This window comes from Ictidomys tridecemlineatus, unplaced genomic scaffold (genome assembly GCF_052094955.1).
Source record: "Ictidomys tridecemlineatus isolate mIctTri1 unplaced genomic scaffold, mIctTri1.hap1 Scaffold_843, whole genome shotgun sequence".
Taxonomy (NCBI): domain Eukaryota; kingdom Metazoa; phylum Chordata; class Mammalia; order Rodentia; family Sciuridae; genus Ictidomys; species Ictidomys tridecemlineatus.
This window is the reverse complement of record NW_027526094.1, coordinates 161854-173652: the sequence shown is the minus strand read 5'-3', so window position 1 is coordinate 173652 and position 11799 is coordinate 161854. Positions and strand designations below refer to the sequence as shown.

The window sequence follows — 11799 nt, the reverse complement described above, 5'->3', positions numbered from 1 at the left end:
AGAGAAGGTGCAAGAGGAGAAAGAGTAGGAGGTGGAGAAGAAGGCAGAGACAGAGGAGAGATGATGATGAGGAGGAGAAAGGAGAGTTGTAGAGGAACAGGAGGAGAAAAAAGAAGATAGAGGAGGAGGAGAAGGAGGGAGAGGAGAAGAAGGAGGAAAAGGAGAGAGACGAGGAAGTGGAGGAGGAGGAGAGTGAGGAGAAGGAGGAGGAGAAGGCAAAGAAGAATACAGAGGAGGAGGAAGAGATGGATAAGGAGAAGGAGATGGAAGAGGAGGAGGAGAAGGAGCAGGAAGAGGAGGGGGCGATGGAGGAGGAGGATGAAGATGAAGAGGAAGAGATGGAAGAGAGATGATGGTGAGAGATGATGTGATGATAATGAGGAGAAGTTGGAGGTATAAGGAGTAGAAGCAAAGATTAGGAGGAGCAGGAGGATGAGGAAGAGGAGGAGGAAAGAAGAGAAGGAGGAAGATATTGAGGAGGACGACAAGGAGATAGAGGAGGAGGAGGTGGAGGAGGAGGAGATGAAGGAAGAGCAGGATATTGAGGAGAAGGAGGTGGAGTAGGTGGAGAACTAAGAGGAGGAGTACAGATGATGAAGATGATGATGAAGGGGAGGAGGAGAATTGAGAAGGAAGAAAAGAGATGATGCTGATGAGGAGGAGGGAGAGAAGAAATGAGCAAAAGGAGTGATTAGGAGGACCAGGAGGAGGAGGAGAGGGAGGAGAAGAAAAAGCAGATGGAGGAGAACAATGAAGAGATAGAGGAGGTGGAGGAGATGGAGGAGGAGAAGGTGGAGGAGGAGGAGTTGGAAAAGGAGGAGAGGAGATGATGAAGGAGGAGAAGGAGGAGGAGAAGAAGCAACAGGAGGAGATGGATGAGGAGAAAAAGGAGAAGTAGAGGAGATGGAGAAAAAAAGGGAGGAGGAGAGAGATGAGCAGGAGGAGTAGAAGATGAAACAGGAGGTGGAGAAGGAAGAGATGGAGAAGGAAGAGATGGAAGAGTAGAAGTAGTAGAGGGAAGAGAGAAGTAAAAAATGGAGGAGGAGGAGGAGGAGGAGATGGAGAAGAGATGATGATGATGATGCAGAGGAGGAGGAAAGAAGAAGAGGAGAAGAGGGAGAAGAAAGAGAAGGAAGACAAAGTTACAGAGGAGTCAGAGAAGAAGGAGGAGGTGAAGAAAAAGGAGATAGAGGAGAGAAAATGATGAAAAGGAGGAGTAGGAGAGATGAGGAAGTGGGAAAGGAGAATGAGGAGGAGATGAAGGAGAAGATAGAAGAGGAGGAGGAGGGGGAGGAGGAAAGAGGATGAGAATGAGAGAGATAAGAAAGAGGAGGAGAAGGAGGAGGAGATGGAGAAGAAGGACAAAAGGGAGAAAGAGCAGGAGGAGGAGGAGAAAGAGAAGGAGGAGGAGGAGGAGGAGAAGGAGAAGTAAAGAGATGAAGAAGAAGGAGAGGAAAGAGATGAACAGGAGAAGAAGAAGAAGCAGGAGGAGAAGGAGGAGATGTAGGAGGAGAAGAAAGAGCAGGAGGAGGAGGAGAAGGGGAAGTAGGATGACGAGAAGAAGAAGGAGATTAAGAAAAGATGATAATGAGGAGGAAGAAAGATGAGGAGAAAGTGGAGAATATGGAGGAGATGGAGAGGAAAGAGGAAGAGGAGAGACGTTGAAGAAGAGGAGAAAGAAGAGGAGAGATGAGGAGGAGGAAGAGGAGAGAGATAAGGAGAAAAAGAAAAAGAAAAGGAGATAAGGAGAAAAAGAAAATGGACAGGGAGAAGGAGGAGATGGAGGAGATGGAGGAGGAGGAGGAGGAGATGCAGGAGGAAAGAAGAAAGAGTGGAGGAGGAAGAGAAAGAGAGGGAGGAGATAGAAGAGGAGATGGAGGAGGAGAAAGAGGAGATAAATGAGGGGAGAAAAAGAGAAAGGAGGAGGAAGAAAAGGAGAAGCAGGAGTAGAAAAAGACAGAGAATATTTAGAAGGAGGAAGAGATGGAGAAAAAGGAGGAGGATGAGATAGAGGAGGAGGAAGAGAAGAATAGGGAGTATAAGAAGGAGGAGATGAAGGAGGAGGAGATGGAGAAGGAGGAGGAAAAGAAGAGAAAGAAGGAGAAATTGGAGGAGGAGGAGAAAGAAGAGGAGGAGGAGAAATAGGAGGAGAAATAGAAGAAAAAAATGATGATGAGGATGAAAAGAGAGATGGGGAGGCGGAAAAAGAGAGAGAGAAGAAGGAGGAGTTGGAGGATAAGGACAAGGAGGTGGAGGAGGAGGAGAAGGAGTGTGAATGAGAGGAGGAGGAAAAGGAAGGGAGGAGTAGGAGAACGAGAAGGAGGGGAAGGAGTAAGAGTAGGAAGAGGAGTAGAGATGAGGTGGAGGAGAGATGATGAGAAGGAGAATATAAAAGAAGAGGAGGAGGAGATGGAGGGGAGGATGAGGGGGTAATGAGGCGGAGATGGAGGAGGAGAAGGAGAAGGAGATGGAGGAGGAAGAGATGGAAAAGGAGGAGGAGATGGAAGATGAGGAGAGGAGATGAAAGAGGAGAGGAGATGAAAGAGGAGGAGGAAAAGGAGAGAGATGAGCAGAAGAAGGACAAAGAGGAGGAGATGGAGGAGAAGGAGGAGGAGATTTAGGAAAGATGATGATGTTGAGGAGGAGGAGGAGAAAGAGAAATGAGAAGGAGGAGAGAGAGAAGAAGGAGGAAGAATTGGAGGAGGAGGTGATGGAGGAGGGAGCAGGAGAAAAGGGGGAGGAGGAGAAGGAGAAAAGATTATGAGGAGGAGGAGGAGAAGGAGGGGAGGAGAAGAAGAAATGATGATGATAAGAAGGAGGAGAGATGAGGGGAAGGAGGAGAAATGAGGAGGAGGAGGATAGGAAGGAGAAAGAGAAGGATATGGAGGAGGAGGAGCAGGAGGAAGAGGAGGAGAAGAAGGAGAAGATGATGAGGAGGAGGAGATGAAAAAGGAGGAGACTGAAGAAGAGGAGAGGAGATGAAGGAGGAGGAGAAAAAGGAGAGAGATGATGAGGAGGAGGACAAGGAGTAGGAGGAGAAGGAGAAGGAGATGGAGGAGGAGGAGAAGGAGGAGATTTAGGAAAAAATGATGATGTTGATGATGAGGAGAAGAATGAGTAATGAAGAGGAGGAGAGAGAAGAAGAAGGAAGAGATGGAGGAGGTGATGGAGGAGGAGGAGAAAAGGGGGAAGAGGAGAAGGAAAATAGAAAGAAAAAAGAGGAGAGGAAGGAAAAGAAAAGAAGATGGATGAGAAGTAGGAGATGAAGGAGGAGGAGAAGGACTGTGAGGGGGAGGAGAAGGAGAAGGAAGAGAAGAAAAAGGAGGAGGAGGAGAAGGAAGAAAAGAGAAGGAGGAGGAGGAGAAGAAAGAGGAGGAGAAGAAGGAGGGGAGAAGGAGGTGAACGAAAAAGAGGAAGAAAAGGAGGAGATTAAGGAGCAGGAAGAGGAGAGAGAGGAGGAGAAGTGGGAGGAAAAGGGGGAAGAGGAGGAGGAGAAGAGGGAGATAGAGAAAGAGATGGAGGAGAAGGAGGAGGATCAGGAGGAGAAAGAGGATGAGGAAGAGAAGGAGAAGGAGGAGGAGGAGGAGGAGGAGGAGGAGATGGAGAAGAGAAGATGATGTTTATTATGAAGAGGAGGAGGAGAGATGAGAAGGAGGAAAAAGAGAAGAGGGAGAAGATGAAGGAGGAGGAGATGGTGGAGGAGGAGGGGGAGTATATGGAGGAGGATGAGGAGGAGAAGGAGGAGGAGAAAGAAAAGATGGAGGAGGAGGGAAACCAAGAGGATAAGAGACATAAGGAGGAGGAGGAGAAGAAGAAGGAGGAGGAGGAGAAGGAAAAGAAGGAGGAGGAGGAGGAGATGAAGAAGGAGAAGAGAGATGAGGAGGAGGAAAAAGGAAAAGGAGGAGGAGGAGAAGGAACAGGAGGAAGAGGAATAAGAGAAGGAGGCAGAAAAAGGAGATTGACTAGTGATGATGTTTTTAAGGAGGAGGATGAGGACAGGGTGAAGGAGGAGGAGGAGATGGAGGAGAAGGAGATGGAGGTGGAGAAGGAGGAGAAAGAGCAGAAGGAGGAGGAGAGGGAGAAGGAGGAGGAAGGTAAACAAGAGAAAGAGAAGAAGGAGCAGGAGGTGGAGGAATAAGAGGAGGAGGAGATGGAGGAGAAGGAGGACGAGGAGGAGTAGGAGGAGAGAGATGAGCAAAATGAAGAGAAGGAGGAGCAGGAAGAGGAGGAGGAGAAAGATGATAGAAATGAGGAGATGGAGGAGAAGGAGGAGGTGAGATGAGCAGGAGGAGAAGAAAAAGGAAAAGGAGGAGGAAGAGATGTAGGATGATGAGGAGGAGGAGATAGAGGAGAGATGATGACGATGAGGAGGAGGGATGAGTCGAAGGAGGAGGAGAGGGAGGTAGAGGAGAAGGGAAAAGAAGAGGAGAAGGAGGAGTGCAAAGAAAAGTAGGAGGAGGAGGAGGAGGAGGAGGAGGAGGAGAGATGGAAGAGAAGAGGGAGAAGAAGGAAGACAGAGAAAAAGAAGAAGGAGATAGAAGAGAAGGATGAGAGGAAGAAGGAGGAGAAGGATGGGGAGGAGTAGGAGGATGAGGGGGAGGAGAAGAAAGAGAAGATAATAATGAGGAGAATAGTAATAATAATGAGGAGAAAAAGGAGGAGAAGGAGGAGAGATAATGATGATGATGCGTAGGAGGAGGAGAGATGAAATGGAGTAGGAAGAAGAGAGGGAGAAAAAGCAGGACAAAGAGGAGGCGAATAGAGGAGGTGCAAGAGGAGAAGGAGTAGGAGGTGGAGGAGGAGGCAGAGACAGAGGAGAGATTATGATGAGGAGGAGAAAGGAGAGTTTAAGAGGAACGGGAGGAGAAAAAAGAAGATAGAGGAGGAGGAGAAGGAGGGAGAGGAGAAGAAGGAGGAAAAGTAGAGAGACGAGAAAGTGGAGAAGAAGGAGAGTGAGGAGAAGGAGGAGGAGAAGGCGGAGAAGAAGAATACAGAGGAGTAGGAAGAGATGGATAAGGAGAAGGAGATGGAAGAGGTGGAGGAGAAGGAGCAGGAAGAGGAGGGGGCGATGGAGGAGGAGGATGAAGATGAAGAGGAAGAGATGGAGGAGAGATGATGATGATGATGAGAGACGATGTGATGATGATGAGAGGAAGTTGGAGGTATAAGGAGTAGGAGCAAAGATTAGGAGGAGCAGGAGGATGAGGAAGAGGAGGAGGAAAGAAGAGAAGAAGGAAGAGATTGAGGAGGACGACAAGGAGATAGAGGAGGAGGAGGTGGAGGAGGAGGAGATGAAGGAGGAGCAGGATATTGAGGAGAAGGAGGTGGAGTAGGTGGAGAAGTAAGAGGAGGAGTACAGATGATGAAGATGATGATGAAGGGGAGAAGGAGAATTGAGAAGGAAGAGGAGAATTGATGCTGATGAGGAGGAGAAAGAGAAGAGATGAGCAAAAGGAGTGATTAGGAGGACCAGGAGGAGGAGGAGAGGGAGGAGAAGAAGGAGGAGATGAAGGAGAACAATGAAGAGATAGAGGAGGTGGAGGAGATGGAGGTGGAGAAGGTGGAGGAGGAGGAGTTGAAAGAGGAGGAGAGGAGATGATGAAGGAGAAAAAGGAGGAGGAGAAGAAGCAACAGGAGGAGATGGAGGAGGAGAAAAAGGAGAAGTAGAGGAGATGGAGAAAAAGAGGGAGGAGGAGAGAGATGAGCAGGAGGAGTAGAAGATGAAACAGGAGGTGGAGAAGGAAGAGATGGAGGAGTAGAAATAGTAGAGGGAGGAGACGGAGGAGGAGATTGAAGAGGAGGAGGTGGAGGAGAAAGAGATGGAGGAGGAGGAGAGATGATAATGACGATGATGATGATGATAAGGAGGAGGATGAGCATAGATGAGGAACAGTAGGAGAGATGATGATGAGGAGGAGGAGAAGAAACAAGAGGAGAGATAAGAGGAGGAGGAGAGAGGAGGAGGAGGAAAAGATGGAGCAGAAGGAAGAGGAGATGGAAGAGGAAGAGGAGATGGAGGAGGAAGAGGAGAGAGATGAGGAGGAGTAGGAGAAGCAGCATAAGTAGGAAGAGGAAACGGAGTAGGAGGATGAGATGGAGGAGGAAGAGGAGAAGAGAAAGGAGGAAAAGATGGAGGAGGAGGAGATGGAGGTGTAGAAGGAGGAGGAGATGAAGAAGAAAGAGGAGGAGAAGAAGAAGGAGCAGGAGGAGGCAAGGAGGAGGAAGAGGAGGAGGCGGAGGAGGAGATTAAAAAGAGATGATGATGATGAGGAGGAGGAGGAGAGATAAGAAGAAGGAGGAGATGGAGAAGGAGGAGGAGGAGAGAAAGGAGGAGAAGAAGGAGGGAAGATAATGATGATGAGACGGAGTAGAAAAAGAGATAAGGAGGAGAAAGAGAAGATGGAGGATAAGAAGGAGGAGATGGAGGAGGAGCACGAGGATATGGAGAAAAAAAGGACAAGGAGGACAAGGAGAAAGAGTGGGAGGAGGAGGAGAAGAAAGAGTAAGAGGGGAGGAGGAGGGGGAAAAGGAGAGGAAAGTGGAGTAGTATAGGGAGAAGAAGAGGAGGAGACGGAGGAGGAGGAAGAAAAGATGGAGGAGGAGGAGGGATGAGGAGAAAGAAAAGTAGAGAAAGAAAAAGGAGAAGGAGATGGAGGAGGAGGAGAGATGATGATGTTGATGAGGAGGAAGAGAGGGATGCATGAGGAGAAGGAGATGGAGGAGAAGATGGAGGATGAGGAAAAGTTGGAAGAGGAGAAGAGGAGATGAAAGGGGAGAAAAGGGAGGGGTAGGAGGAGGAAGAGAGGGAGCAGAAAAAGTAGATGAAGGAGGAGTAGGGGAAGGAGGAGGAGAAGGAGCAGCAGGAGGAGGAGATGCAGCAGGAGGAGAAGATGCCGAAAAAGGAAAAATATGAGATGGAGGATGAGGAAAAGAGGGAGGAGGAGGAGAAGGTTGTGAGAATAATGAGTAGAAGATTGAGGAGAAGAAGGTGAAGAAGAAGGAGGATATGGAGGAGAAGGAGAGAGAGATTAGGAAAAGAAGGAGAAGAAGCTGGAGGAGAAGGAGGAGGAGATGGAGGAGAGATGATGATGTTAAAGAGGAGAAGGAGGAGGACAAGGAGAACGAGGAGGAAGAGATGGAGAAAAATGAGGTGGAAGAGGAGAAGTAGAAGGGGAAGGAGGAGGAGGAGGAGAGTGAGGAGAAGGAGTAGAAGAGGTAGGAAGAAAAGGAAGGGGAGGAGGGGGAGGAGAAGGGGAGGAGGAGGGATGATGATGAGGAGGAGAAGGAGAAGGTGGAGGAAGAAGAGACGGAGGAGGAGGAGAGAGAGGAGAAGAGAAGAAGATAAAGGACAAAAAAGGAGATGGAGGAGGAAGAGGAAAAGTAGTGGGAGGAGGAGAGAAGGAAGAGGACGAAGAGGAGAAGGAGGAGGAGGAGGAGGTGGGGGAGGAGAAGATGTAGTAGAGATGATGATGTTGAATATGATGAGGAGAAAAAGAGAAGGAGGAATTGGAGGAGAAAGGGAGGAGAAGGAGGAGGGCATGGACAAGGAGGAGGAGGAAGAGGAGAAGAAGGAGAAGGAGGATCAGAAGATGAGGAGGTGGAGGAAGAGGAGAGAAATGAGGAGGAGGAGGAGATGGAGGAGGAGAAGGTTGAGGAGGAGGATAACAAGGAAAAGGAAGAGGAGAGTAGAAGCAGGAGGAGTAGGAAGAGAAGGAGCAGGAGGAGATGGAGGAGTAGGACGACGTGAGATATTTGGAGGAGGAGGTGAAGGAGCAGCAGGAGGAGGAGATGATGTAGGAGGAGGAGGAGGAGAAGGAGGATCAGGAGATGGAGGAGGTGGAGGAAGAGGAAAGAGATGATGATGAGGAGGAGATGGAGGAGGAAAAGGTTGAGGAGGAGGATAACAAGGAAAAGGAAGAGGAGAAGTAGAAGCAGGAGGAGTAGAAGGAGAAGGAGCAGGAGGAGATTGAGGAGGAGGAAGAGGTGAGATATTCGGAGAAGGAAGTGAAGGAGCAGCAGGAGGAGGAGATGATGTAGGAGGAGGAGGACGAGGAGATGGAGGAGGAGAAGGGGGAGATGGAGGAGGAGGTGGAGGAGAAAGCAGGAGGAGGAGAGATGAAGATGATGATGAGGAGAAGAATGAGGAGAGGGCAGAGGGGGAGGAGAAGGAGGAGGAGGAGGAGGAGGAGGTAGAGAAGGAAGAAAAAAATATGGAGGAGGAGGAGGAGAACGAGGCATATTAGCATGGCATGTTTGTTACAATCAATGAAGCATTATTAATTTTTTCCATGGGTCACTCAGATTTCCTGAGTTCCACTGGTGTAGGATTCTGCTTAAAGACCACCCACCTCCATGAAGGTAGCAAGTCCCCTTTGGCTCTTCTTCATCATGACAGTGCCTAGATTTCCTCATCTTTGATGACCTTGATAGCTTTTAGGAGCACTGGTCAGTTATGCTATAGTGTCTCCCTCTACTGGAATTTGTCTAAATTTTTCTAATTATCATCCTGGGGTCACTGGTTTCTGGTAGAAGATGACAAAAGTTAAAGAGAAATTTGTATCACACCATGGCAAGGGCACATGTCAACATGACCTGTCACTATTGACCTTGACCTTGATCAGCTGGACAAAAAAGGGTTTGTAAATTTTCTCAACTTTAAAGTTACAAGCATCAAATTTTTTTTTGGGGGGGGTGCTGAAGATTAAACTCAGTGTATTCAACCACAGAGCCCCATTCCCGGGCCTATTTTATATTTTAAGACAGGACCTCACTGAGTTGCTTAGCACCTCACTTTTGCTTGTAATATCCAAGCCTCATCCTTCCAAGTCATTGGGATTACAGCAGAGAAGCAGCAGGGGTTTTTTTTGTTTGTTTGTTTCTTTCTTTTCTTTCTTTATTTTTATAATTTTATTTATCTATTTGTTTCTTTTTTGTGCTTAGTGATTTGAACCTTCATGCCAGGAGAGCTCTAAGTCACATTCCCAGCCCCCCAGCAGATATTTGAACTAATATTTTTTTTCTTCACTCTAGTAAAATGGTCTTCATTTTCATTGAAAAATAAAATAAAATGAAACCAAAAGAAATAGAGCTTCTTCTTTTCTTCCTCCTCCTCCTCCACCTCCTCCTCCTCCTTCTCCTCCTCCTCCTCCTCCTCTTTCTCCTTCTTTTTTGAGACAATGCCTTGCTGAATTGCTTATGGCCTTACTAAGTTACTGAGGCTGGCCTCAACTTTGCTATCCTCCAGCCTCAGTCTCCCCATCCACTGGGATAACAGGTGTGTGCCACTGTGCCGTGCTTAGTAGCAGAGCATTGGAAAGCTTTGCCTCTGAATATCTGAGAAGAAAGCACTCTCCCCTTGAGAAGCACATCCCTGCTGGCTTTCTGGACCAGATCATTCCTGAAGCAGTATATGAAGGGATTCAGCAGGCGTGACACTATGGTGTTGAAAAAAGCCACTCTTTTGTTGAGGGTCATGTTCCCAGTTTGAATGGGCTTCAGGTACATGATTATGAAGCTCCCATAGCTGAGTGAAACCATCAGCGTGTGGGAGGAGCAAATAGAGAAGACCTTGCTGCGGCCCCCAGATACGGGCAGGTGCAGAACAGTGTGAATGATGCAGCAGTATGACAAAATCATCACAAGCACAGAGCTTACCAGGGTGCATATGGCCCCAGGAAGCTGACCAGCTGCAGAATCCTGGTGTCATCACACACCAGCTCCAGCAAGGGGGTGCTGTCATAAAAGAAGTGGTTGAGGATGCGGGGACAACAGAAGTGCAGGAAGAACATCCAGGCACACAGCACCCCAAGGACCAAGACGCTGGTGACCCAACAGGCCAGAACCAGCCAGCTGCACACCCGGGGCTTCATGAGAGTGGAATACTGCAGCAGGAGGCAGATGGCCAGGTACCGGTCACCAGCCTGTAGCAAGGACTCCACTGTGACCAAGATGAAGTAGAGCCTTGTTTGCATAAAGCACCTGGCACGGGCAATGGTTCTGTGACCAGAGAGGAGGTGGGCCAGCATCTGTGGGGTGACCCTGGACGTGAACCCCACCTCCAGCAGGGAGAAATGGCGCATGAAATAGTACATAGGAGTGTGCAGGTGGCAGTCTGCCAAGGTCAGGGTGATAATGAGCAGGTTGCCCAGGAGGGTTAGCGTGTAATGACCAGGAGCACTGTGAAGAAAAGGAGCTGGAGCCCTCGCACATCTGTGACCCCTAAAAGCTCCAAATCCAGCACAGCAGTGAGGATGGGTTTATGAGGTGCCATTGCCCAGGCACCAGGCTGGGGGTGGCTGCTCTCCTAGCCTGGTCCCTGTCCTTGCTCCTGGCCTATCTTTAGTCTCTTGGTCTATGTGGCTTTTTGGAAATGCAGAGACAGTCAGTGCCTATCCTGCTGCTCTGTGGAGACAAGACAAGTGACATTTATTACATTGCTGGTCATGGTGTGGACACCACAGGAACGCTGGCTTATGTAGCCCACAATGACATCACTTCAGGAAGTAATACTTACATTTATCACGAGACTTAGTACCTGCTTCCTCCAAAAATACTGCTCTCTGATGAGTAAAAACTGGGTGTGGTGCACACCTGTCATGCCAGGGACTCAGGAGGCTGAGGCAGGAGGTTCACCAGTTCAAAGTCAGCCTCAGCAAAAGCAAGGCAGTAAGCAACTCAGTGAGACCCTGTTTCTAAAGAAAATACATAATAGGGTTGGAGATAGGGTTCAGTCGTTGAGTGCTCCTGAATTAAATCCACAGCAACCCCCTGCAAAAAGAAAAAAAAAAACAACAACCACAAAAATAAGAGAGATATAATGTGGGACACAAACAGGAGACACATATATACTTGAGAGTCACATTAAAAAAAAAAAACAAAACAAAACAAAAAAAAAAAACCAGGAAAGCCAGGGTCTAGAGCAAACCGCTGTCATCCCAGGAACTTAGAAGGCTGAGGCAGGAGGATCACAAGTTTAAGGCCAGTCTCAGCAACTTAGCGAGACCCTGTCTCATAATAAAAATAAATTCATAAATAAATAAATAAAAATATTCAGAGGTGTAGCTCTGAAGGGCCTGGCTGCCTGCTTCCCGGTCTTGTGGCTGCACATGTTCCTGGGATGGCTCCTGGTGATCAGCCAGGAGGAGGTGCTGTGGCCAGTGAATGAAGAGGCGGACCACCTCCAGGATAGGTCCAGGACTCGCCCGCCCTCGTGGACAGCTTGTGCTTCCCTTACAGACTCTGGGGTGAGTGTACACGTGAACTCACTTCACCCTAAGACCTTTATCTTGATTGGCTCCTGTGCAGTATATAAGCTGTGTGTACTTCCTGAATAAATGAGATCCTGCTTCAACTCATCTCCCTGGCGCGTCTTATTGTCCTCTAGCGAGAGAGGGCTGGGTGCAGGCCACCAGTTGACCTTTACCTTTCTTGGCTTGTCTTGGTCGGGGCGTGCTTTCCCACTTTTCCCACCAGTCAGGAGGAGATAGGGAACTAAAAACCCCAACATCTGGTGCCCGAACAGGGACACCGAACCCGGACACCAAACCCGGACGCCAAGGAAGTATCGGCGATCCAAGCCAAGGGAGTTTCAAGGTAAGGGTTTCCCTGAAAAAGATGGGGCAATCTTATACTAAGTACAACGACCCTGACTTGGAGGCCATTGTTAAGGAGCCTCTTGGGTCACAGCGAGTAAGTCCTCTCACTGCCCACGAGGAGAAAGATTTAAAAGCTTCCTCTGACAATGGCCTCCTAGATCTTTTTGATCCCTGGTCTGGTCTTCTGGGTTCCACACCAAGTTCC

At 48.5% G+C, this 11799-nt stretch overlaps 1 protein-coding gene and 1 pseudogene across 1 annotated transcript in view; both read right to left on the bottom strand.

Annotated features, from left to right (window-relative positions):
* Positions 1-6235: 6235 nt before the first annotated feature.
* Positions 6236-11799, bottom strand: part of LOC144374723 (uncharacterized) — a gene marked incomplete at its 3' end in the record, with an annotated part of 159020 nt that continues 153456 nt past the window's right edge. Inside the window, exon 4 of the mRNA XM_078037469.1 lies at positions 6236-7050. Coding sequence (XP_077893595.1) covers positions 6236-7050 — 815 coding nt within the window. The remainder of the gene's footprint in view (positions 7051-11799) is intronic.
* On the bottom strand, positions 9157-10270 carry LOC144374722 (olfactory receptor 6C76-like; annotated as a pseudogene).